The sequence below is a fragment of the Passer montanus genome, unplaced genomic scaffold, assembly GCF_014805655.1.
Source record: "Passer montanus isolate IOZ18808 unplaced genomic scaffold, ASM1480565v1 scaffold9, whole genome shotgun sequence".
Taxonomy (NCBI): domain Eukaryota; kingdom Metazoa; phylum Chordata; class Aves; order Passeriformes; family Passeridae; genus Passer; species Passer montanus.
Genome location: NW_024374367.1, coordinates 2,219,638 through 2,247,355, shown reverse-complemented (window position 1 = coordinate 2,247,355; position 27,718 = coordinate 2,219,638). Strand labels below are relative to the sequence as shown.

General features: G+C 46.8%; 2 protein-coding genes across 3 annotated transcripts; one reads left to right on the top strand and one right to left on the bottom strand.

The window, feature by feature from the left end:
* Positions 1–25: 25 nt before the first annotated feature.
* On the bottom strand, positions 26–25,813 carry NT5DC2 (5'-nucleotidase domain containing 2). Its single transcript, XM_039733861.1, is given in 15 exon segments — positions 26–372; positions 811–875; positions 1,100–1,240; positions 1,654–1,740; positions 4,822–4,903; positions 6,096–6,197; positions 6,688–6,790; positions 7,046–7,106; positions 10,143–10,271; positions 13,797–13,890; positions 15,604–15,659; positions 17,456–17,530; positions 18,242–18,426; positions 25,451–25,508; positions 25,511–25,813. Coding segments are annotated over 15 exon segments (1,803 nt in total). The 3' UTR covers positions 26–110.
* SMIM4 (small integral membrane protein 4) lies at positions 25,787–27,390 on the top strand. 2 transcript variants are annotated; one of them, XM_039733863.1, is made up of 2 exons: positions 25,787–26,035; positions 27,060–27,390. In XM_039733863.1, the coding sequence occupies exons 1-2, from the start codon at positions 25,885–25,887 to the stop codon at positions 27,125–27,127; spliced, it is 219 nt and encodes a 72-aa protein (XP_039589797.1). In that variant the 5' UTR covers positions 25,787–25,884; the 3' UTR covers positions 27,128–27,390. The 2 variants fall into 2 exon arrangements, with proteins under 2 accessions (XP_039589797.1, XP_039589796.1); XM_039733862.1 differs by having other exon boundaries at positions 25,854–26,044.
* The last annotated feature ends 328 nt before the right edge of the window (positions 27,391–27,718 follow it).

The window sequence follows — 27,718 nt, the reverse complement described above, 5'->3', positions numbered from 1 at the left end:
AATAAACACCATCTACACACACACGCAAGTGTCAAACGCCCTTTAGTGGTAGACAGAGGTGCTGCCGGCCCAGCCCCGGCCGTGCTGCTGTTGCCTGCAGTACCTGCCCTTCACCGGATGTGCACCATCTCCTCCAGGAAGGGGGTTTTCATGCAGCCCGTGCAGAGCTGATCCATCCAGAGCGGAGCCTCGTGCTGCAGAGGGGTGCGCCGCGGGTAGAAGGTGAAATTCACGTCGTAGTTGAGCAGGCAGCTGATGGAAGCCATGTAGATATCAGAGAACCGCACCAGCCGGCGGGAGAAGTACGTGGGGTTGTGGAAGGTGCGGAAGATGCTTCCAAACTGGGGGTTGAACAGGTTCTTCGTCAGAGACCTGAGAAGAAAGAGATGGTGTTCTGTAGCTAAAGCTGTGGTCACAGATTCTTCCCACTCCCTTAGCCCGGGGCCACTCCACTCCCTTCCCTCGGGCATCAGGTATGCCCTCCTGAGGCTGTGGTGCAGACCATCCCCGTGCACTGAGACTGATGAATATTCAGTGCACTATTTCTCCACCTGTTATGAGCACTTCAGGAGCTGTGGGAGCTGCAGTAGCAGACAGCCCACCAGTCCCTCCCAGCACTCCCCTTTCTCACCCTGCCTTCAAACCAGTCCAACCTCCCAGGCTGCAGGACTGCACTGCTGCATGGCCCCCACCCAGAGGCAAGTGACACCAGAGTCCAGCAGCTGCAGCAGCATTGTCCCCAAAGCAGGTTACAAAACAGGGCCTGGGAGCTCCTAGGAGCCCTCACAAGTAAGGGGGGAAAACACTCACCTGATCTCTTGCCGTTCCTTCATCCACTCCAGCAGTACTTGCTTTGACTCTGCATCCTGATACATCTGCAAAGACAGCAGTAGAAAGCATCACATCCATCAGTCCTGCAGGCCATACCTCAGGTCCCTGCAATTTCCTCTGTAGCTCACAAACCCAGAGCCCACTGCACCAGGAGGGGGATAAGATATTTTTGAGAACCAGGCAAGATGGTACATCCCCCCATCCCCATGCTAAATTCAGACTCAGAAGGCAGCATATAAGCTGTCCTGCTCAGCCAGGAGCTGTTTACCTGCATTCTCTCCAGCAGCCCTGTCAAAGCCTGCTGCCAGGTCAGGGAGTGCATGTACTGCTCCGTGTTTATGATCCGGATCTCCGTCTCCAGTTCAGGAACGATGGCTCCAGTCCTCCAGCCATGACGCAGCATGAGGTCCTGGAGGTCAGGGTGAAAAAACAACCAAGAATTCAACATAAAGACTGAAAGCCAAACACAGCCCTGGTTCCTAGAAGAGTGGGTTTGTTCCCATGTCACATTCTCAGGGGACAGCCATCCATGGCCTGTGCCAGCAACAACCATCCCCTGGTCACTAGGATCAGTTGCATGAAGCACCTAAAAAAGGTGGGATCAATACAAACTGCTCTCAAATTCACACTTTACCCACAGAAAGTACTTCAGGAGCCTTTTCTCCAGTGCTTGTCTCTGTCTGATAGCAGTGGGGAAGCCTGTGTTGGGGGGAGCACCCAGCACAGCCCTGAGCACTCAGAACAAGCCCTGCCCTATCTCCAGCCCCAGCAGCCATGTGGGACTGCTCCCACCTCACTGCAGAGCAGAGGCATGTCACTCACCGCAAGGTCACTGTACAGATGGTCACCAAAGTAGAGCACTTTGGATCCACGCCAGCCTGTCAGCCTCAGGAAATCAAAGAGGTTGCCCTGCAAGTGACAGCAGCACAGAGTGAAATGTGGGTACAGGCCACGCTACCACGTGCAGGTGTCAGCACTCTCATGAAACGTCAGCCTGCTCTCTGCCCCACCATCTACACCCAGAGCTTTCTCCTTCCCCACCTCACTTCACTTTCTTCCCTTGTGACAATCCCCTGTACATCCCTCAGCTTTTTTAAAACTAGAGAAAAAGGCAAAAACTCTTCCAAAGAGTTTTTGCAAACAGGGAATTCAGGGGAAGTTCTGTGGTCTAAGGCACAGCAAGTCAAGAAGAAAAATGGTCTAAAAAGGCAACAAAAGGAGGCAGTTTAGAGGCCAGAGACACCTAAATTAGAAAAGCCTGAGGATGGGCAGAAAGAACCCCAGAGGTTCTGCGTTTAGAAGTTGTTGGTCTCAGTTGATAATGATTTCACCTCACAGGGTGCACCAGAGGGAAGGTGATCACTGCCAGGCAAGGCTTCTGGAGTCAGGAGCTGTTCTACATCCCTGACCACCATCCCAACCCCAAAGATCAACAACACCCACATGTCTACAGGAGTTGTTTAACCAAGCCAAAGAGCCAGGCAGCCCACACAGATTCACAGCTGAGTAAAACAAACCAAACCCCAAAGCACCAGCTAAAGCACAGTACCAAGCAGCTTTCAAGGCTTTCCAAACATCCACACATGCACAGAAGGCATTTCAGGGACTACCCTTCCATCTCCACGCAAGTTTTCCACATGAGTCATGAACACAAAACCCACTAGGAAAGGAAATGGCCCCATCAATGAGAGCAGACCAGCACAAGCAGGCAGTGTGAGCCCATGAGCCGCTCAGCAGCAATCCCTCTGGCCAGTCTCCAGTGGCAGGAGGGAGCCAGCACCCCCAACCAGCACCAGCCTGGCCAGAAAGCCCCCAAACACAAGGCAGCCCCCCAGCAGCCACTGGCAGCTTGCTGAATGCACAGCTAAGGCTGCCCAGGACCAGGGTGCTGGGCCTTCTGTTCCTGCAGCATCCCTGGAGCTGAGCAGACTTCCCTTAACAGCACAGAAACAGGACCAGGCAGCCTCTGCACTTCTTGGACACAACGTTCTGCTGCTCACATGAGGCCTGCTCAGGAAGCCACTGGCAGAGAAGGAAATGGAGCACAGCCTTGGAAGAAGCAGAGTCCTCTTGCTGTGCTCCAGTCACCTCAAACAGCAATGGACCTGACAGACAGGAAACTTGTGCTTGGAGCTCCATGGAGCCACAGACCTGTTCTGAGATCTCCAGGTCCTGTCCTCCTTTCCCCCAAGATCACAGATCTGGAGAGGGAAAGGAGTACAAACTTGGCATGTACAGAAAACACCACGTCTGTTGGAACAGAGGGACTAGAGGGCATCACTTCAACTTCCCAGTTCCTAGGGCAAAACACCAATCCCTGAGGTCCCATTCATGGGATACCCACAGGAAAAAACTACCATCCAGCCCTGCTTCAGGGGACAGGAACAGCTCAGAGGCCTCTGGCAACATCCCCTGCACAGCAAGGTCCATGGTCAGCAACACCTGCCAGAAAGAAGTGGCACATTGTGACACTCCAAGGAACCAAAAATCCTGGAGACAGGGTGGGCTACAACCAGGATACACACTGTCACACCCTAAGAACCACAGCTAGGACACATGCAGTCTGATAAACATGATAGTGGGGAAGAACTGGAGAGGAGCCCAAAATCCTACTCAGCCCACCTTCCTCTCCCATATTTTCCCTTTCTCAGTGCACCATTCACTTGGGTGAGCAACCTGTGGCCACAAGACATAGGTGGGTCAAGAGCAGGGTTCAATGCAGCAATGAGCTCCATGGATGAGGTGTGCCCTTTCTCCTGAGGGAGCTGCTAACCCACTGGGAATGAGCTCTACTTGCATGTTCCTAGTTCCAAGCTCTTGGCAGAGGATGGGACACCAGCCCAGCACTTTGGCAGCCCCACCAGACAGAGGTTTCCCAACAGCACTACTCAAGGACATGACCTACTCTGCTACAACGGGTCAGGTCCCAGCTAATTGACTGAAATCTCACTAACAGTTGCTTCCCGTGGGATTGGACAGCTCAAATAACCAAGAACAAACCGTCCTAAAGCCAGAGGCAACTTGTCTCAGGGGACAGACCAGCTGCAAGGACAACACTCAGGGCAGAAAGTTCACCAGAGCTGCTGCTCATCTTTGGACATGCTGGTCCTTCCAGAAGGAGAGAGTCAGGAGCCAGGCTTTGTACTCTCTTTGATGCTTTCTACCCTATTGGATCACCCTTGTTTCTTTATTCCTTATTTCTTTATTCTACACAAGTCCACCTTTTCCAACTTAATGGAGAACAATTTGGAGTGAGGAGTGGAAGATTTTTGCATGCACAACAGATTTCAGATAGTTGTGCCTTTTTAGCCTCAATTACCACACTCTTGGAAGCCCCTCCAGGACAAGAGTTTCAGGACCAGGACAATCAGAAGAGCTGAGGGAAAAGTTCACAATTGGCCATGCTGGACAATGTCAGAGCAGAGCTCCCAGGGTGGAGGTTTCATTGTACGGAGGGGCAGGGGACATTCACTGGCCCCTCCAGAGAATGTTTCCCTACCACCTCATCTCACACAAACAGGGCAGCAGCAAAGAAAACCCAGCCTGGCAAAGGTAACTCAGCACAGGTTCCCTTGGGAAGAAAAGCAAGTACCCCACACCTTAAGTTACCTGGCCCTGCTCTGCCTTTTCCCACTTGTCTCTGCCCTTCCATCCCCAGTGCCAAGCCCATGCTGAAAGCATTCTGGGGGACAATGTCCTGCCAGGCCAGTGAGAGCTCCTGGGGACAGAGGGCAGCTCCCACTGCCCACAGCCAGCACAGCCCAGAGTGTGTCTTCTTACAAACACCCCCTACCTACACAGATACTTTTCAAGGACTTCTGTGTTTTACCTTTCAAACACCAACCATGAACAAGTGTCCTACAGCAGAATCCATCATTTCCCCTCACCCTGACCAAGCAGATTGTCCTGATTTTCCAGTGATTTCCAAAACTGCACGTGTGGTATAAGTCCCCACCATTTCAGAGACTTGCTTGCCCCCATTCATGTTACCTCTTTGTAGATCTTTCCCTTCTCCAGCTGGTTTATTTTGTCCCACTGCAGTGAGCCTTTATCATCCAGTTTTCGAAAAGGTCTGGGAAAAAACAAGGGGAGATGTTAACTTCTTTTGATTTTTGGTGATTGTTACCCAGCAACCAGAACATTTCAATCACAAAACGTGTTTACCTATGTAACAGCTTAAAATAAAAGCTCTATATGAGTTCTAAGTGACCTTCTGGGCCTTCTGCATTATTTTCTCAGGGGAAGAGAAAGTATGAAAGGGAAATACCTTTCCAAAATGCTTCCATTGACTATAACCATTTCATGTCAAAATCCCTAACAATTCTTCTTGCTTTCACATACAGAGAGGAAGAAAACAACCATAATAACTCCTTCTGAAATGCCAAGGTCAAGAAGGCTTTGCCATGTAACACTTTGTGTGCTCTTCCAACCTGGCTATGCCCCAGCCCAATGTCCTAATAGGATAAAGCAAGTCTGCAGAGAGAATGGAAAGCAGTCCCCATGCTGAGTTCACCAGGTGAACTGAGCTGTCTCCTGGTATTCCTGAGGGCTTGCCATGACATTCTCCACTCCATGGGTGGATCTAAGGCACCAGGCAGCTGTAGGTTTTATTTCCAAGAGGGCCAGATCATCATAGCTCCAAGCCATGCTTATAACACCTGCAGCCCATGAAAAAAACCTTTACCAGGCCAGCACAGCTTATAAAGCCATTCCATAGGTTTACTCCAGCATATGCCAACGGTCTGGGTAGTGGGGGAGGAAAACACATACAAAGGAATTAGACCAATCCCCTAACTAAGCAGACACAAGTACCCAAAGAAAAGAAGCCAAAGAGCAAAGTAAGGACAGCAGCCTGTCTATTGGCAGCTCCCAAAAAACTCAGCTGCCACATAAAAAGGCTTCCAGAACTGCCAGTTCCCAAACATGTATCCAATACAAACAAGATCCCAAAAACCAAACCACACAGATACTTGCTGTGTGGAAGAGGAAAAGGAAAGATTTTGTCACACTCTCAGGACAAGAAATGGCCATCTCTCATGCCAATTTTAGAAACACATTTTTTGCTTGGCTTTAGACATTCTATCCACTTATTCCCAGACTGGTCAATGCTTGCCTCCTCGGAGAGCATCTGAGAGAACATTGGAGGGCTGAATACCTCCTGGAGCCAGACTATGCTTAGCAAACCAGTGCTTTCTGGCAGGCCAGAGGAGCAGCTCCCTGCAGGAGGGGGCCCAGGCCCCAGCAGGGCTGCCCTGCACACGTACTTCCGCCGGTCCGTGAAGAAGTTGGGCTTGTCCGCCTGCACAATGACCATGTCGAATAAGTCCCGCCAGTTCTTGCCAACCATGTGCTTCATTCCTTTGTCCCTAAGGGCAAAGGAGCAGAAAAATTAACAGATCCAGTACTCTTTTTTTCACCCAACTCTGCATCTTTACAACAGTATGGCCTAAATTCACTCTTATTTCACTAACAGAGAAGAAAACAGATTTGTGAACCCCCAAGGCTCTCATTGCATGAAGTATTGATGCTGTGTTTTGTTTCAAGCTGTCACACTCTTTCTTCTGCACCACTGGAAGCCCAGGGAAGTCTGTGATACAGTAAACACTGCTAGAGGCAACAGAAAGTGTCAGCTCTCTAATGCTTTGGCCAGCCACAGCCTTGTAACTTCTCCAAAAAGTGAGATCAAAATGCTGTGGGTGCAACATTCACCACAAACAGTTCCCAGAGAGCTCCATGACTACTGCCACAAAACCCTGTGCCATACAAATTCCAGGTGCTCAGAGGAGGGAGCTGCACAGCCCTGCACAGCTCTTGCTGTGCCATGGTGACCCACTGATGAGCAGTAATGGTACTCACACAAAGCTAAAGGGACTGTTTGTGATGAGGAACAGCTTCTTCTTGTGGTTCACCAGGCGGTTCAGCACAGCATAGATTTCATCCCCGTGCAGAATATACTGTTCTGTATCAGAATGAAACACACAGCATCAATCAAAACACTTTGGCATAAGTCATGACCACATTTCTATAAACCAAACCAAGCCTAGCCCCTGTACCACTAAAGATGCAAAAGGTCAGAGTTAGATCCACCTCAGGCAGGCAGGCAATGAACCACCATGGTGACAAAGTGGCCTTCCTCATCCCCATCAGTTCTACCTAAAGAGAAAGACTGAGGAAGTGACAAGTGAATTTGGCACCAGAGCTCTATTTAACTCACCCATATCTTTTTCAATCCATTTGTACATCACTCCTTTCACATGAACATCTCTAATTGCATCCTAAAGAAAAGAGCAGGAGGGAAAATGTTTCAGTTTTACAACATGGCATTCCTGTTTCCCAGCATGCAAACCTACTGCCACCACTGAGGACCAAGGCAGTAATGGTACATCCCCTCCTTGCTGAATGAACAAAAGCCCCATCACTGCAAAGCAGCAGAGCCTGCCCAGCAAGGCTCACAAAGTTGCCTAAAGAAGAACAGGGTGGCTGGCTCAGCTGATGCAGTGTAAGAGGGAAAACCTCAAAACTTATCTGTGGAAGCACAAGTTCCTTCCTGCTCTTGGAAATGAGCACATGCTACCCCACTGGTTCCAAGGCAATAAAGACTATGCCACTCCAAAACCATTTACTGTCCCAACACTGCAGTGTCTCAGACACCAGGTGGCTTTTCTTCCCCCTGTGCCTGTGGAAGCTCTGCCAGCTGTGACCCAAGGGACAGGAGTGTGGCCAGGGTGAACAGCAGCAGAGGAGAGCACCTGTGATCCCTGGTGCTCCCCACAAGCCAAGGAGGGTCACAGCTCCCAGCCCTGGGTGATCAGTGTACACAGGCAGAGCAGAAACTCCCACTAGCAGGGTGGCACAAAACACAGCTGGGAGGGAAGCAAGTTAAAACAGATGTCGGGCATCCAAATATCCTCTATTTTCCAGGCCAGAAGCCAAGATATAGCACATTTTTAGACACACCCAACTGAGATTCTGCACAAGTCTCCATCCAGCAAGATATGCCAGAGCCACAAAACCATTTCCAGAGCAACAACACAGTTTGCAGTTTTCACATGCAAATGCTTGTTTGAACTGCACTGTTTTCATCCCTGACCATTCACACAGGTAAACAATTGCTGCCTTTCCCTGGGACCCTTAAATTCCTGTTACACTGTGTGTGCCCCTTCAGGAGCTGCCCTTTCAGACTGAGTCCCACACTCACCACAGACATCACTACAGTAACACTTGCCACACAGTCCACTGGTCTCAAGGCAGTGCTGGGGAAACCTCCTCATGACCCCCAAAAAATTCTCTTCAGAGCTGGAGAGAACCACAATTTACAACTTAAAAGGGGATGATGAAGGTGGAGGCATAACCACTTCAAAATGGAGTTTTAAGAGCCTCTTTCCACCGTGTGGATTTGAAGGTCACTAAGGCAGAGGTCACATCTCATTGCCTTATTGGAAGGAATCTGAAAAGAGGGCAGGAGCTCTGACAAGAAAACAGCTTTCTCTTAACTAGCACTGTCACTAAAACCAAGCAGAACTTTGGACTTGTGTCAAAACTACCTTTGCAGAAAAGAAAAATTTCAGTGTGCTCTTTCCCTAAACTCCTGCCCTCCAAAAAACAAAAGAAGAAGAAAAGAAAAAGGAAAACTATAATGTTTCTGCAGGTAAAATCTTGGAGCCTTGGTAGGCATCAAACAGAGCTGAAAAAAATGCCTCCAAGGGGAAGCAGGGTAAACTGTACATTCTTACTCTCAAATATGAAGTGACCAAACTGGTGTGACAGGACTACTTTAATTACATGTCAGCTTCAGCCTTTACCATACCCCAGGGTCTGCCCTTCTGACCCAGTGCAGTGCCTGTAGCACTTAGCCTGCTCCCAAACACACAGGCTGCATCAGCAGTACCACCAAGAGCTACAGCAGGGTGTCAGGCTAAGCCAGTGCTGTCCTAGCAGCTGGGCTGTGCAAGTCCTCTGCAGGCACAGAAGGATCTCTGTGCTCCTGTTCACAAAGCATTTCTTTGCACTTGAACTTGGGTACTGCAAAGGGACAGTTTTGCAAAAATGTTTGTTTATCCTCACTGTACAGGAAAAAAGCAAGAATTCTTCTGGTGAGAGCACATGATGGTCCCTAGTTTCAATATAGATTTCAGGCATTGCCACAGATTTTCTGCCATAGCTCTCTTCTTTGCCTACTTTAGTTGTTCCTCAGGGATTACCACATTCTCCACCTAAAGGACAAAGCCAGGATTAGCACTCAGGAGTCTGAGGGCTGGACCACACCAGTTGCCTTGCATTAGACATGTATCAGCTGTGGCAACCATCCCCCTGCTCTCAAGATTTCAATTAAGAACACAACCATTTGATCTCAAAAGGAGGATCAGAAGATACTCTTCACAAAAGGTCTCAGAGTCAGCTGTATTCACTCTTCACATTTTCCCCACCCAAGAGAAAAACCAACACCCAACACCCCTGAAACATGTTAAGGTCTTGTGGGAAATGGGCTGGCACGTTCCTATCAAGCACCAGCAGAAGGTCAGGACACACAGCTGACAGGTGGATCCTTATCACAAGGCAGCAGCACAGACATGGAGCCCCATTTCCCCTTGGAGCCCCATTTCCCTCCCACAGCTGAACAGCCAGTGGGTGAACCTAAGATTCCCACAAGGTACCAATCAAAACCCTTCTCCATGGAAAAAGGAGTGCAATAAGGAAAATGTGTTGTCTGTCAGCATAACTCACCCAGAGCAGCAATCTCAAGCATTTACATCTTGTCTACAGCATTAACTGAAAAGTCAAACAGCCCCAACGACGCTGATAATCCCACACAGCCCTTTCAAGTGCCACTTCACACCTTGGAGTAAATGACACATGAAAGCTACAGCCACTGGATCAGACTGCAGTCACCCAAAGGATCAGACTACTCTGCAGCTGCAAGGGGTACAGGACAGGTGTTTTACAACAATCACTGTATAAAGTAAACTGTTTGGTACACAGCTTTTCTCTTTGTCAAATGAGATATTAAGGAAAACAATTTAAAAGTCTTCAGAACTAGGAAACATTTACACAAGCTTTGTGACATATTTCCCATGGAAGGACCTTCAGCCTAAGCAGCTTAGGCACTCCTACACGAGATACACCAGCTCTGTAGTACAGACAGAGCCCAAACATGTTCTGAAAACACAGCTTGGAATATTCCCTGGTAATGCTTTGATCTAAAGGGACAACAGAGCTGTCATATCAGGCAGGTCACTGCCTTGGGTTTGGGTGCTGCAGACACCACATCAGAGCTGTGAGCTGAGTTGTGGGGCAGTTGACATTTCACTTACAGATATGTCTTTGTAGAGATGCACCTGGTCAAACTCAATGCCGTGAGTGATGAAGTAATCAATGACTGAAGAGAGCAGTGTCATCTCAGGAAGAGAAAAAATATCCATAAACTGCTTAAGTGATGGACCCTGGAAAGCAAAAAAAAAAAAAAAAAAGAAAGGCAGGCATTAAACCAGAAATACTAGGAAAGAAAAAAAAGTAAAGCCAACAAACAAACTCATATCACCCAGCATAATCTGAAATATATTCCAGGCTAATAAAAAGAAAAACACTACTGTGGGAAGTCCCAGTCACTCAGCAAGCAGCCCTGTCTTCTCAACCAAAACACCAACCTTGAGGAGAGAGAGGTGTCTCCTTCACATACATCTTTACACAAACCCAGCATCATTAATACCACATGGTGAAGATAGAGGAAGCAGGGAGTTGGTCCCAGATATTTTTATTTCAACCTCTGCTTCCCACCTGGCATTAATACAGGTGCCAACAGACAATGCTCTGCTGCAGCAGCAGACAAGGGCCTTGCTGAAGATGCCACATTGCTCATCTTCACCAGGCTACACAGGGCACCAAGCTGCTCAAACCACATTCCAGTGAGGTTTCACAAGGCACTGTAAGAATCACTCCAACAAGCCATTTGTCAATGCCTGTCTGTCACTACAGAAAGCCCAGAGGGAAAAGAACTCCAGCCCACCAGCAGTCAATTGGAAATGGAAAATTACATCCTGACCAAGGAATAACTTCTCTTGCATTAGGCAGAGCTGCAGCTCTCACACACATTTGCTATTGTTATTGTTATCAATCACAAATCTATCAACAGGCCAACAGCCAACTTTGGCCCCAGAGAGGCTTTCCAGTCAAACAAACTTTGTTTATTCTGTAGGTACCACCTGTGCAGAGGACTGCAGTGAATCTCCTTTGCAAGATGAAGCAGGGATCAATTTTTTCATTTTCCATTGATAAAGTCCCAGACCAGAACAGGGACAATTACTAATGTCCCATATACAGAAAGTAATTTGGGAAGCACACAGACCTCCCCATGAACCTGGTCACCAGCAGTGCCCTGGCAATCCACTTCCATCATGTCTGTGCATGAGCTTTGAGCAATCCAGGACCGATTGCTATAAAATTGCAACACTGTAGGATAGTGCTGGCCCACTTCAGAAAGTGTTTATTAGAGCTGTGTGAAAGACAGACATGAAAGCAGCATCCAGAAAACCACAGAAGGTGCAGATGATGGAAGCTGATAGGGGCCCTGCTGCCTAATGACAAACATGTGGCTCTGTCATGCCAGGATGTGTAACAAGAGAACACCTCCCATTTAGTCTGGGTAAGGGTGGCAGGAGAACAGCCCTGTCTAAAGGCAACACCTGGGGCAATACAAACTGGGGTCAAAAGGGCAAAGGAACAATAAACAGCATTTTGCTCGAGGTGCATTACCAAAAAATGCTGCAATCAAAAGTTGTGCTGGTGTGCTGAGGGTTATACAATTTCCATCCACCAGCACAGGACAATTTCACCTATAGCAGAAGGGCCACATACCACACACGGTGGTGCTGCTTAGGATACTCACTGACTCCTTCCAACACTTCTGTCCATTTTGATGCCTGGTTGCTAAGGGAATATTTCTCCCATAGTAAAACCAAAAGTTTCTGTAAATAGCCTTCATCTTTTTTTGCTGTTCAGAGATTCTGGGAAAGAAGCAAGAGGGACAAAGACAGGCAGTTCCTACTGAAATAACTTAGTATGGGATTTAGCAGAGCAACGACCTGTCCTACCTCTCAATACCTGAAATACAGAGGAGACAGGTAAATGTTTACCTTGTCAAACCCTGATTTCATTTTTGTGCCTTGTGTCATTTTTTACAGGGCAAGTCCCATCTCTCCCAATTCTGTTTAATGGCCTTGACTTCTTTAGGCAGACATAGTGACAGGAGTTGTGACAAAAATTGGACTGTGCTTTCAGAATGTTACGTGTACTTTTTCTACAACACCCTTGAGATCTCCACCTTCATTACAGGCCATCACATGTAAAGACACACCAGCTACAGTGTTGAACCTTGGGAAAGATCTGTGCCCACCTACTGCAGGTGTTGGGATGCTGGCAGCTGTCCATACACTCCTGCTAATAGAGAACCAGGAAAACACTTAAGGGATTTATTTAAGTATTTAAGTAAATACTTAAGTATTTACACACTTCAGCCCTATCAGTCCCACTTCTCTTGTTGCCTGTTAGCAACATTCCTGTCGCTCATACATGCTCATCAGCATGGCAGACTGAGGAGAACAAATCAAAGAACCCTGCTGAAGGCTCACTCCTCACCAGTTCACTGCATCTGTTCACAGCAGCAGTCATCTTAACCCTTCTTTCATCTTTCTCACTAATGTGGGAAAATATGCCCCACAGGTTGAGCAGACATTGCTAAATGCAAATGGTATTAATTGTAAATACTTTTGTTCTTTTGGGGATCCACCCATTAGTTCATGGAGTCTATTACATTACTAGGAGAGGAGATTCACCTCTTCACATGAAGACTAAGCTGATAGCTCTACTTCTGTGGCCAAATTTTTCAATACCAACTACAGGAAAGAAAAAAGCACCTGGTACATAGAGAAACAGAAAGGCACCTCAGCATAAGCACCTGGTCCTACAGAAGGCCACAACTTGAAGCAGGTTTCATGTTTACAGTTATTTAAAAAGAAAGACAAAATCATCTCAAGTTTGGCAAGAGTGAGGAGAGTTGCACAGGAGGAGGCCAGTTGAGGGCAGTTTACAGACAGATCAAATTCTAAACAAAAATGTCCTATTTCAAAGCTGGAAACATCATTGAGCTATAAACAGAGTATATACTTATCCAGAAAGCAACCACTCAGATTAATTGTTCCCAAGAGAGAAAGAGAAAAATCAAGCCCTGACCTTGCTGGAGACTTCACAGAGCAGACACACCAGAGGAAGTGTGCCCTTCTCCTTCCAGCCTCCCCTAAGGCACCAGAACTAAGGCAAGAAACAAAGCAGTTCTGGGAGAAGGGATGTGAAAGGTCCTGCTTGGCCACCGTGCCACACGAGACACTCAAGGAAGAAAAAACTCTCCTAACTTCCTCTAGGTTCAGGCAACCAGAGGATTTTTACATCTCCTACAGACATAATGTCAGTAGTTTACTATCCCTACACTCATGGACTACAAGCATAACAATATCCCCTGAGCAGTTCTGAAGGAGTGTGGAGGGAGATCCTTAACATGAAGGAAAAAAACCCTACCCAAAACCAGAGAGAGAAAGGCATGGCAAGCACCCTACTGCTGCTACCCACAGAGACCTCCTCCCCAACAGCTCACTGCACACAGGAGCACTCTGCAGGCTGCTGGGATTTGGCCAAGGAACAACAGGGAACATCTCCCTATCAGTCTTCAAAGCCATTCAGCTCTAGGCCAATAGCCCTGGTATTTAAAAATGCTTTGCAGATGTCTTTCAGATGCTAAACTGCTAAATAACCTCTGGGGCATATTCCCACTAGAACAAAAACACACACTGGAGCTCACTGGGGACCAGCCTTTCCAAGGGAGGCTGCAGTCATTTACATGTGCATACAATTCCCTCTGGTTTCCAAGCTGTTTGAAGAGCTGCTGCTGCATCCCAGCAGCCAAGGGCTTACAATACCTTGCCATAGAAGTCACTCATCTGGTACAGGGGGATGTGCTGTGTACCACCGTAGAGTTCGATCACCTCTTCATCAGGCACCGGTTTGAGCCCTCTAGACACAAAACAATGCAGTTTGTCAATAATCACCAGTCTGTGCAGTGCTACAAACAGGAGAGAAAAACAGGACAGGGCAAACAGGCTCTTTCCTAAAACTCAAAAATTCCTCCTGCTCAAAAGAGGCAGAGAGCCCAACAGCTCTAAAGATTCACATAAAATCTTTCCCAAGACATTCTTCAGATACCTCATTTGCTCCTACAAGTTAATTGAGGGGCTTTGTCCACATTCCAGCAGAGTCTAGCCAGAGGCTTCTCTCTGTCTGCTGTCAATTTGCTGACAGGACTGCCTCACCAAATCAGCCCCACGACCTGACTTGGGCAGCACTGGGTAACTAACTTGCTTTGGAGATGCTGCTCCCATGAGATACATCACCCTTAATGAAAAAGTGTAGAAAAAGGGCTTCCTGAAAACAGGGTTTCCTCCTTATTCAGTTTTCCTAAACAGAACAAGATCTTGACTAAGACCATTCAACAGAGAAAGCTGTTTTTATCAAAAACACCAAAACCAGGAGTATGGCTGACCTGAGTAGTTCATAACATCAGGTTATCTGACTGCTGCAGGTTTTGCCTCTTGCACAATTTTGATGACTCTTTGCTCAAGCAGTCAGCAACTTTCCCTTTCTCCTTTTCTACTCAGTTGTGACACAGCATCTAAGAAGTTAAATGTTGCCTCAGTTGTGCTGAACAGCACAGGAAAGGAAAGTTTAGAAGGACACTCCGAAAAAGATAAGTTACAAAAGGACACTAGGAAAAGAAAAATTAAAATGTGTTTTCACTAAAAATCTCTTAATGAAGCTGCAGTAAAATATGGAGCAGTAAAAACCCCTGGTCCCCTCACCCCCAAGCTGGCACTGAAAGAAGCCAATTCTCTCTGGTTATGAAACTCCCTTCTTAATATTCTTAGAGTGTTTACTGTAACTGAAGCTTAACAGCAAAAGGGCAGAGATCAAGGAAAAAAACCACATTGGCTTCCATGCTCAGGAAATACAACATAGGATTTACAGGAGATTTGCTATTGATATTTATAAATTACTACTTCTTACACCCCAACCCCACTCTTCTTTGGAGAAAAGTGTTCTCTGAGTCTCCAGTCTCACAATTTGTAGGAGAAAAATTTGGTCTGGACTGTTTCAGCTACTTATTCCAAAGCATACCCAGCTCTTTTTGGAGAACTAAAGGAAAAATAGGAAAATCTGTGACTTAAAGTGAGCCCAGATTCTGAAGCATTATTACATTATTGGCATGTCTATGTTGCTTTAAGATATAATTTGCACACCCAGATTACTCTCCAAGGCACAGCAGAGCACTGTTGGGACAAACAAACAAGGGAAAAGACAGGCCCTTGTGTGAACCACATGCAGAAGAGCCCTTTCCTATTGGCTCTGTTTGCTCTCAGGTGTTAATCCAGCCATGCTGTAGCTGCAGCTAAAACACCACACAGTGTACGTGACCAGATGTGCTATTAACCATTACAAAAAGCTCCAGGTCTTCCCACCCACACCTGGCTTGAAATGCTTGAGAAAAAATAACTCATTGCAATTATATGCCAGGTAAGCATTTGAAGCAAGAGCAAACAGGATGAGCCAGACAAGACTGTGCTCTACTCAGGAAAGAAACAGAACAACATATGCCATGAATGTACACTGAGATGTAGAAATCCACTTTTGCATATACAAGCATTTAGAAAATGATTTTCAGAACTGACAGACCTATATGCAGTCCCCAGCTGGACGTAATGGAAAGCATCAATCTTCATGAGAAGACTCTGTGACAAGGAATAGATATTTACTGTTAGAATTGAGTTATTGTTAAAATTTACACTGAAACCTTATTCATGTTTAAAGTTCCACACAAATGACATTCAGAAAATAAAGTTCAGTATGAGCATCCCACTTCTATGCACTTTAGACAGCACTTCTTCTCCAGCTACTTTTAGACACACTTACTCATACTGTGACTTTTTATTTGCCTCTCTGGCAAAAGACCACCCTTCTATGAGCCAAAGTCTGTTACACCCCGGTTTGTAGACAGGGATGAAGTCAAAAAACAATATTTCTGTAACTCAAGCCAATCTATTCTTGTCTCCCTTCAAGAAAACACACATCCCAAGGGAGCTTTGTGTGCACAGATCTATTTCTCCCCACCTTTATCTTAAGCAGAACTAAGTGGGCAAGTTTTAGTTCAGAGCACAGTGGCACCAGTCATTTTCCTCACACAAGAGCTCTCCCCTCTCCAGTAGACATTGAAGGAAAGATGTTCAGGAGCACACCAGGCTGGTAACAGAGCTTTCTCTGCATTTTTGCTATCAGACTCCCCTAATCATGGGCCATCCTTCTCCATCCATCATTCTGAAGCTGTTACACAAGTCCTTGGGCATGGAAAGCAGCCTCACACTAAACCCACATCACTCCACAGCTTGCACCAGGAACGTGACATTGAACTTCTTCCATCAGGATACCTTATCAGTGCATCTTGTTACACTGTGGGCAGAGCTCCCAGTAATCTGTGAGGAGTGCAGGCAAATATGCTGAAAGTTGTACTTAGACAGGCATAACCCAGATTTCTGTGTTTTTTGCAAACTCTGATCCTGAGAAAAGAGAGCTCTCTACTTTCTACTCACTCAAAGAGTGCTTTGCTTGGCAAGGCCACTCGCCTGTGGCAATTTAAACAGAGAAAGATTTAAACAGAGAAAGAACCTTCAGTTTCCCACAGATCTACTTCTTGCTCTGTAAGGCCAGAGGCATGAGTGGTCTGCTGCCATGCTGTCTCCACAGTTAGGACAAAAGACAGAAAATCTCTGTGGTTTTTTCCTTCATTCTCTTTTTTCCCTCCTGCTGAAGGACAGCACATACATTCCAGCCTGCACTGCCTGCTTCTCTGAATTCACTCAAACCCAACATATGAGAAAGCTACTTCAGTGAAGCAACTTTCTCTGCTGTGCTCCCACCTGACTGCCCGGCTGCAGCAGCCAGCATGACATCACTGGGCATCAGGCTTTGAGGGAATCCAGCCAAAGCACTGAAAAGGGTTAAAGCTAATGCCTGCACTGTGCTTGCCTGTGTTCTTAAGAAGTATGCATCTCAAGTAGCTTGGATCTTATTCCAGGCAGTCCTATTATTCGGGGTGGGGGGTGGGGAAGGCTTCCTAAAGCATTCTCCTGACAAGTCATTTCTATTATTAGAGAAAGACATTATGCCTCTGCTCCTGGCAAGTACTTGTAGATGCAGGATTGAGTTTTGTTGTTTAAATTTCCTGAAAGACAGAAATGATCACATAAACAAGCTCAGTTTTCTATTAATTAGCCTGTAGAATGAATTGACTTTTAAATTGGCAAGGCTGTTTACCAGAGACCTTTGCTAGAATGTCTCATTCTGCTGGAGGCCAGGCTGACACAGCAGACAACTTTCCTTGGGGAAGAACCCAAGCAGTGAAGAGCCCAGCCAGACAGACCCACTGGCCATTTGCTGACAGATGTTATTGCAAGCAATGACACAAAGTATTTCCACTAAAAACATAACAGTGGAAGACAAAGCCCAGGAGAGTGAACTTTGTACAGCTTACCTTTTGAACATCATAGTGAAGTCCACGTATGGCAAACCCTGGAATGTAGTCATACTTCCCAAGCCCTTCTGGATACTGGGAAGACAAACAGTGACATCATTAGAGCATAAGCACTGGATAATCAACAAAATCCTTTCACCTGTTGAGCTTGTTTAGTCCTGCCTAATTTTGCCCCTTCAGCAAAGAAAATGGATGAATGGAGTAAGACAAAGGGATCGGGATACCCAAAACTAGTTTTTCTCATGTAAGGGACAGTAGTGAAAAAGCATCAGATTCAGTGAGGACACTTGTAATGTTTGCATATATTTGGCAAAAAATGGCACTGCAGTGCCCCTCTAAACAGAAAGGCATGATGAGAAAAAATGCATAAGCAGTCACCCATTGCAAACAGGGTGTCTGTTCTGGGACATGCTCTAGGGCAACATCCCATCGACCAGCACATTCCAAGTCCTGCACAGCTTCAGTGTTGGCCCATGATTTATGTTTAGCCACCATGTTCACCTCCAACCAGCAATCCTGCAGGCATTATTTCCATAGTTGAGTACAGCTGACCATGGCTTTTTTACACTAAGGCTCCCACTCCACTTTTATAAAACCTCAGGAATGTATATAATGTTAAATAATCTCAAAAGAAATTAATTCTGCAATCAAAGATTGTGAAATATTAAGTTTATCTCAATAAATCAAGTAATTGACATGTGTGCACATTGCCTGCACAAGCATGTCTGGGGCATTGCAAACACAGCAGCAAGCTTAATTGAGTGGAAACTCTTAGCACCTCATTACCTTGAATTGTTCTATTAGGATGTCTCTGGCAGTGTTGAAAATCATGGAGTGTAGTAAATTAGAATACTGTGCCAATGTGTAATCGTAGTCAAAGCCATAGATCTCCACATCTGCCAGGCTGATCTCATTGTTAGCATAGATGGCAGCGGGGTTGAGGAGATTGCAGACTCCTGGTGGAAGGAGATCTAAAAGAAGGGAAAGGGGAGAAGTTAGAGAAACTGAGAGCATCACTGAAGTTTAGACTTTTTTTTTCTGGACCTGACAGCAGCTGGAAATGCCACACAGCAGCAGCAAAGAGCACAGAGCTGCTGTGGAAGGCTGCTGCTGTTCACTCACTCAAATAATGTCCCCGTGAAAAAACACACAGTGAAACCTCTGGCTGCACCTGGAGATAATGCTCTCTAACCATCTGCACAGTCAGACCGACCTTTTGTGTCAGGAAGCTGCAAAACAATGCCCCCTGCTCTCTGGCCTACATGAAGCAAAGCAGACCCGAGGTTCTGAAGTGTCAAATTTCTGTCTCAGAGCAGCTGCAGTTTCTGCAGGCTTCAATGTGAAAGGCAGCTGTGATAAATCACCAGACAAACACACACCCCTCACTCAGAACTTGCACAAACAAACAGGCTCTTGGAAAAGTCTAGATTACTCCAAATCTGAAATTTTGAGGTTTGTCTTTTGGCATTTTTTGTTTCTCACAGAGGCAACCAGACTTCACAGAGAATTCCTGCAAGTACCATTAGGGCTCGTAAAATTTTTGTATTTTTTGGCAGGAAAAACCAAAGTACACCATGTAAAAAAGTACCCCACACTAAGTTATGCTCCTGGAGCATGCAATGCTGATAGCAGCAAGTGATCTGCTTTCCTCTGATAAACAGCTGTGGACACAGCTCAGTCCTTGCCTGTGATTTGTCACTGCAAAGCAGAGCTACTGTTCAAGGTGCTTGGGAATAACACTTTGCTCCCCAGACCACTGAGAAAATGGGGTTAAGTGACCAAGCAGCTAAACTACCTGTATATGAATCCTTTCCCAGAGCCAGTCCAGAGAGGAGAGCTCCCACTCCCCTGCAATGGGAGAGGCAGGAACAGATCTTCCCACAGGCTTCCCGCTCCATGAGAATTGGCCCTTGCAAGAAAGGGCAATAAAAATAGTTCTTTGTAGTAGTTTGCCTGGTCACAACCACAATGGGGGACAAAGGGGAAGGAGATATTTCCTCCCTCCTCAAAGATGGGTAATTTTCTCTTTGAATGATAGAAGAAGAGCAGGCATTTTCCACATCCTACTCAGCATCAGTGGGTAGGATTTTTTCTTTTCCTACCTTAACTTTTGGCATTTAACAAGGACCCCTGTCCTGGTTCTTTACTGCTTCCTTGCTATAAAACCAAGTTCCATCTGTGTCTAGGACAAAAAATACATTATTAGAAAGAGATACCAGCCCTTCCCAATAAAGACTTTGTCTGGAGTTATGACAGAATTTAGGAAAAAGGCTGAAGTTCTTTTGTGAGCTCTAATTCAGACAGGTAACCAAAGAAATAGATTCAAATATTTCTAAATGTTTCTTTCTCAGGGGAAAAAAAAATCACAGTTACAAAACATACCCATCCTTCTCTCCTAACTGACTTCCATTTGGCCTTCAAAAACAATTCACCAGATCATGCAGCAAGGAATCACTAGAAAATAAAGCAGTGTATGAAGGCAGGAGGGCTGACTTACTGGCTACACACCAGGAACAAAAGCTCTCTGTCAGTGCTCTGCTGCTGGCAAAGTTTCTGGAAGAGGCTTAGGAGAGAGGATGCAATCCAAGTACTTTCCACTGAGATTTTAAAAGATGGGAAATGTAAATAGGATTCAGATTATCACAACTTTCATACTTCCATCATAAATGCTCTTTGTACCATAAATAAACAGTTACACTTCCTGTCCTCACCCCCAGTCAACTTGTGGAAAGACCTTTTTCTAGGCTTACACTGGGATTTGCTGGGTGTTATTTTTCTCCCTCACAAGGATAATGATGACAAAGCCTTCATCATATCTCAGGGGAAATATGGAGGGCTTTCCTCTTCTATTAAAGCACTTTTTTCCTTTTATGACAAATGCACCCAACTTCTTGCTAGTGTCCCTACAGAGAGGTCAAGCTCTTCCAACATTCCCCTTTTGCTAATATGTTCAGGACAACACATTTTGATAGCCTGAGAGCATCACAAAATACCATTGCCTGAACCCCACCTCTCTTTTCACAGAAGAAAAGAGAATCTTCTAGATTGAACCACACAGGCCAGCCACAACTTTTACAAAAATATCAGGAAAAACTAAGGGAGCAGTAGGATTTTGTAACAAGGACACAGCAGTCTGAGCTTCACCAAGCAAGTCCTATCTGTGATCAGAAGCATAAGCAGTTACTGTGCCACAGCACAACTTCTGAAGTACATTTAGACCCAATGAGTGAAGCAATGCTTCTCCCTGACAGCCTCAAAGGTACAGAGCCTCTCTACTGTCTCCTGACAGCCTCTTGCCCAGGTCATTTTTCCCCAGCCACATTTTGTCACTTACTTACACAGCATATTCTCTCTTACCTCCTAAGGGCTGAAAAAGCTTGCACATACCAGCCAAAATGATTTACACCCACTGGCTCATACACAATGTGTTCCCTATGCTCACTTCCCCAAGCACCACACATCTCCTTGTTGTGTTTCCTATTCCACATCACTCACAACTTGCAACTTGCTCTGTCCACCCCATCATCCTACATCTTGAATTTACAGTGATTTCAAAGTCACTGCTCTTCTGGAAAGGAGGAAATCTCTGTGGTTCAGTCTAGAGAATCATGATGCACATTTGTCCCAGTGTAAATGTCCTTTTGCAGCACCCTCTCAACAGAGCTGCAGGTCTCTATCTCCTCAAACTCATGCAGTCTCCATGCAGGTTCCAACTACAGCAGGGAAAAGAGACAACCTGGGAGCACACAAAGAATCAGTTTCAATACAAGAGTCCAAACATGCCTCAGGGTTACGGAGCCAGCTTTCAAGAAGCTTGGTTTAATTGTGTTTGTTTGGGGGTTTGGTTTGCTTTTTTGTGGTGCTTTGTTTGTGTGTTTTTCAAAGATATCCTCCTGGGTGGTTACCAGTCCTTAGTGCTTAATCGAGTCCTGGGCTGAGGCTTGGGTGCTGCTGACGCTCTGCACGTTATCTGCCAGGGATCTTTGTCTCAGATTTCCTGGCAATTGTCAAATCAAAACAAACAGACACCCACCAGCAGCTCATGAAGATGCCATTTGTCAAGAACTATAGCTTTTGCTTTTCTTCTTTGCCAAGACACCATAACAAATTGCTGGACAGATATGATAAATTAAAGAAAACAACTACACAAAATGAAGAGCAGTTTTGGTTATTAAAAAAGAATAATAATCCCAACTACTCTTTCTGTCTGGGTCCTAACTAGAAAGGCAGACAATATCAGTTAGTCACTGCCTACTCAGCACTTCACCCAGGAAGTCTGATCTGAGGGAGAAGCAGCGTGAGCACATGGGAGGACGGTGTGGACAAAGTTGCACTTGCACTGGATGCAGCCCCAGGAATCTGCCTGCTTGCACAATTTGCTCCTGTTTGCAACTCTGACAGATTTTAGGGAAGTGCCTGCATGTCCACGGCACACGATGAAATCCAGCAGCAAAGGCAGCCCACAAGAAAGCATGCTTGATCTCGTGCATCTCTGAAATGTAAATGCAAAGCAAACGCACATCTCCTTCATTTTCCACTGTGAGAACCTGGACGGCTGCTTAAATCAGTGTCTCCATGAGGGTACCGGTGTCTCGTCCCAGGCAATAACCCACACTGTTAGAAAGCAATAACGCTCAATCCCCACCAGGAGAGCAGAGAGGGAAACAAAAGCAGGTAATTAACTGTGAGCAGACACTAGAGACACCATCTGGCCCCTTCTGATGTGAAAAGCGCTCGGGGCAGGAGGTGCCAAGCACGAATCCTGCTTCTCTGAGCTGCCGGGGTGCCAGCAGCATCCTGCAGGAAACGCTCCCGTTCTCTCAGCCTCAGAGCCAGCACGTTGGTGAGGAATAATACACAGACAAGGCAACTCACCCGCACGTCTCACACCCTTTGTACTCGCAGTTCAACCCTGCAGACATCTGCACTAATTTCTTCATAGGACAAGCAGGGAAAAGAAGGGTACAGAGAAGCAGATGGCCATCATCCTCCACATTCTTCATGAATCAAAAAGTTTCCCTTGTTCACACGAAGTTGTTTTCTAAAGACAGACTGCCAGTTTTCCTTCCTTTTATGCACCCCTTTATCCTTTTGAAGTGTTGTTTTGTGCCATTTCCTGCAAAGCACTCCCACCAGCCAAAGCAGATCCTTCTACCAATAGGGTAGGAAGGGAAAAATATTATCTAAAGACCATTTAATTTCAGAGAATACATGCTAAAAGACCTTGGATTTATGCTATTATGCCTAAATATTTTGGTATTTCTCACCAATGAAATCTACATTAATTAAAAGTAATATTAAAAATATAATTTCATTCCTAAATTACATTTTTAAAAGATAAAAAGGCACTAGAGAAATGCTACAAGAGTTCTTCACAAGAAAAAATGGGTTATATCCAAGAAAGCAAAATTGAGAAGTTTACATAACTGGTCACTCTTCCAGTTCTGGCTGTTCTCACATTTAACCCTGCTCAAACTTGTCATGCAGAGGCAAGAAGTTTGCAGATATTGTAAAGTTCCCTAGGAAAGATGAGTTAGTGTAGCCACTGCTTACAGATTTGGAACACCTGGGAAAAAACAAACACTTGCTCATAGCCAAAGCCTCACTGGCTTGGCTGTCCTGATGTTTCCTAGAGTGCAAGACTTCAAAGCTTACTGAGAGAGCTTATCAGCCTTCCTTGACATTTATCAGATCAGAAAACAGCAAGTCTTGCTCAACTCCATCCCTCTGACTAATGTGAATGTACCATTCCTTTTGGCAGAAGAAAAAAAAAAAAGCACACTTAGTGCCTCAAATTTTTAGCCTCAAGTTTTTCCAGGTAGTGAAATTTGGTCAGTGTTGCAAGAGGCAGCAGGGATAATGAAGAGAATGGGTTCTCTTGAGTCACCACTGAGAGGAAGTTTTAGAGGCTCTCTCTGTGCAGCTACGTTGTGCTGTCATTTGTATCAGCCCACTCCAGCCTGGCAGAGCACAGATGTCTGTGCAGAGTTGAGAACTCCTTGTGCCCCTCCTCTGGCCCCAAACCTGCAGCACCACTGAGCTCCAGTGCACAGAAACTTGTCCTGCACATCCTGCCCTGCCCAACTCAGCATTTATGGTGCAAAAATGCAACTGTGCTCCACGGATCTGGTCCTAAGCAAGGGCTGGTCTGAAAACACACCAGGAATTCTGCTGGCACAGACTCTCTCCAAAGCAGTGGCAACTGGTAACAGGACAAGGGACTGCACAAAGGTGGCGTTTCAGGGGGGGAAGGAGAAAGAGGCACAGAGGAGCCTGCCCAAACTCAGTGCTGGGCAATACTGAGAAGCCAAGCACAGACCAGAGTCAGAAATCAGTCAGAATTCACCTTCACACCAGAGTCAGAAACCAAGCACAAAGGAACAGACTGATGCCACGTTCTGCACAACTGTTCAGTCACCAAAGCAACAATTAAAACCAACTTGGACCAACTCTGTCTCTTCCTGACAGGATTTAAATAACAGCACAGTCTTGAAATTTTAGTTTGGGGAGATACTCTTTAAACAAAGGTCTTATTCAACATATCTGATGGCTACCTGAAGGTTTGTGAAGAGTCTGCTCTGTAACACTTGGGCTACATCACCTGACTTCATTTGGCATTTACCCCTGGTGATTACTGCTCCACCTCAATTAAAAACTGCATCTCTTGCACCACAACAGAGTTATGTGAACACAAACTCCACAATCTCATGTAGCAAACCAAGCATTCTGCCAAGAGACCGTGACACAGCCTATTAGCACACATTTGCATTTATGGTTTCAATCTCATTATGGAAAAGAAAATAATGCCTTTGAGAATAGCAAGCTCCAAACAGCAATACAAGAATTGCAAATTGGAATTTCTTTCAAGCAGTGGGGCTAAAACCACAACTCAGTCTTGGAGGGTATTAGCAAAGCCCCAGTCCTCTGTCAGCATCCTGTACTGCCTTCAACAGCGCTGGGAAAGGAGCTCTCAGCCTGGAATGCAGCAGCCTGAGCACCTAATGGATCAGCAGCCAATTCCTTCACATTTGTGCATCATGAAGGACTCGAGATTTGATGTGAAATCCGGTGGACTGGAAGATGGGGGAGGAAGGGATGGCAGACCTTGTCGATCTCAGAACAGGGAGAAAGTTCTTCCAGATGCCTAGGGCTGACTGCTGTCCTTATCCAAGCCCTTAAGTAAACAAAAGCTAACAGACTTCTGTAAGAGCAGGCAAAAACTCACTTCCTAGCTCTCTACAGTGCTTACCTTCAACACTCCAAGAACCAAGAAACCAACAGGAAGAAGTTCCCTGCCCTCATGTCATTAAAGCTATTTTTAGGAGAGTTTAATACAGTGGAGGTCTGCTGCTAGCAAAAAGACCACAATCCTGTTTTACACACAGGCAGACTTGGCGAGCAGCTCGAGTTTTCTCTTTGCTTGGCAAGATTTCAAAGTACCCGACAGAGCCAGGTAACTTCTTGGTCAGAGAAGCAGAAAAGCACTCATGAGCAAGAGGTGTGACACGTGGAACACAAACCGAGCTCGGGACCAGGACCCAGCCCAGGCGCTGCAGCATCAGTGCTCTCCAGGGGCGACTTGGACTCGTCGCCCCTTCACTCAGCACCGCCATCCATTTGTCCTGGTCTAACGCGATTGCGTGCGGCAAACTGGAGAAAAAGGCAACCAGCCCTTCACTCAGACCTTTTGCCATGACAATGCCGACGATGGCTAGCTATGAAGAGCCCCATTTACCCTGCATGCCCTGCAACGCTGAGCCCAGACGGGGAGTCTGCACAGAAGGATGGGGAGAGGAAGATCAAGACCAGATTTCAATGAAGTAAAACCAGCCCAGAGAGCCGCGGGCGACTGAAGATGCGGATGGCATGGCCGGGGAGAAAGGCTCTAACGCGGCATCGGCACAGCGCGGGCACATCCCGAGATGCAAAGAGGAGAAAGGAGAGGGGATAAAAGGATGGAGAGGCCGGCGCGGGCAGGACGCGGCAGCGCCTTACCGTAGACCAGCTTCTTCATCTCGTGGTACCTGGCCCACAGGTAGCTCTTGGTGTCCGCGCCCTCGGCCGGGACGGGCTGGCCGCCCACTCTGCCGGGGACCGCCGGCTGCTGCTCCCGGGGCTGCCCGTGCCCGCCGTCCCCGGTGGCTTTGTGCCGGCAGCTCTGGCAGGACACGGCCACGGCGAGGAGCCGGGGGGCCGCGCCGCCGCCCCTCCGCAGCGCCGCCGAGCCCAGCGCCGCCATGGTCCCGCCGGACGCCGGGGCTGCTCCGCTCTCAGCCGGGCTGCTCCGCTCTCAGCCGGAGCCGCTCCGCGCTCAGGGGAGCCGCTCCGCTCTGGGGGCAGGGGCGGCGGGGCCGCCATGGCCGCCAGGGCCGCGCGGTGACTGACTGCGGCACGTCCCGCCCCTGCTCTCTCCGCCAGCCGCGAAGGCCATGCTGGCCAGCGAGAGGGTGAAGCGCCTTTTGCAGCTGGTGCCCGGGCAGCGGCGCTTTGGCTTCTACAGGTTCCTGCCCTTCTTCTTCGTGCTCGGCGGAGCCATGGAGTGGTTCATGATCAACGTCCGCGTGGGCCAAGAGACCTTCTGTGAGTGCGGTGAGGGGCCCGGGGCTCCGCCGCTCCCGGTCAGCCCGCGCTCACTGCCGGCCCTGCCTCCCCGGCAGACAAACACAAATCCTGCGTTTCGTTTATTCAGTTCGAATAAAACTGAAACACGCTACATTTAGATTGGATATTGGGGGGAAAATTCTTTCCTCTGAGGATTGCGAGGCGCTGGCACAGGTGCCCAGGGAAGCTGTGGCTGCCCCAGCCCTGGAAGTGTCCAAGGCCAGGCAGAAAGTGTTCCTGTCCATGGCAGGGGGATGGAACGGGGTCATCTTTAAGGTCCCTCTCAAATCAAACCACTCCGTGGTGACTGAAAAAGACTCGTGAGGTTTGCCAGCATTTAAGCAGGGGTGTGGCATTATCTGAAACGTGACTTCTGCAATTTAAAAAATAAATATGAAAACGGCTCAAGAGAACTTGGCGTTCAGTTTCTGTAAGTCAAAGCATTTATTTCTAATGTGACATTCCTCCCTTTAATAAACCCTGCTAGAAAGTTTTGTGCATTTCGCTGAAGGGATCTGCTCAACTGTATGTGGTATTAGGGAGCAGGGAGGCAGGAAGAATGACTGGGAGGACCATGGAGGTGGGAATATTCCTGTGTTTTGTTTTATAGAAAAGATGAAAATACTGAAGTCAGGCTAGAAGCCCTCGGGCATTAACTACATGCCTATAATTTAATTTCTCTTCAGCTAGTCAGGGCTTTTGTAATTTTAATTACCCTCATGGGAAAGTAGACAAGAAACAACTGTTTCACATTGGAAACTTAGTTTTCCTAGAAAAACATTTCATTGGGACCGATGGGAATAACTTTAGCCTACATGGGAGAGAACCTGAGCTATTTTAAGTGGTAATAAGGATTTCTGTTGGCTTGAATTTCCAGTTGCCTGTCAGTCAGCATCTGCACGAGCAGTTTGGATTGAAAAGTTTAAAAAGAGATGATAGGATTCATGTATTTAACACTAACTTGCACTGGGGAAACTCTAACATAAAACATCTTTTTCTGCAGATGATGTTTACCGTAGGAAACAATCTGAAAGGCAGTACGAGGCAAGGATGGAGAAAGGGGAATTTTAGCTGAAACTCTTCAAGGGGGAGCTCCTGAGTCCTTCAGCTGTCCAAGTGCCAAAGCAGCAGCACTGCCACGTTGAAGGTGGGGGAAGATGTTGGCTCTGCAAGATGAACTGTGATCCACACGTGTGTGTAATGCACTCAGATGGTTCTTCCATATCTGTAATATTTGTATTTAAATGAAGTGAAAATTACATTGTATTTGGGCCTCTGGCACTAATTTAATGTTTGCCTCGTGCTTTTAAATAAAGTAAACTGAGTAAACAGTCTGGCTGTTGCTTTTGTTTGCTTGGTGAAACACCCCCCTTGTGACAAGACCAGTGGGAAAGAAACATTACAGGGTGCATCCATCTCAGCATAATGGAAATAGTAACTTTGAGTCAGTTTCTTTTGGACTTACAGGAACTGCTCTGGCAGCTGATTTGTTTTCCTTGCAGTGTGGCACAACTTTAACTGGATAAAGAGAGCACAGATTTACTGCTCAGTGTTTGCTCAGCCCACAGTGTCTGGAGAGTGACCCGTGTGTTTGTGCTGTGCTGCCCAGGTCTGACAGGGACCACAGCAATGTGCAGTGTCAGTCCTGGCACCCCCGAGTCC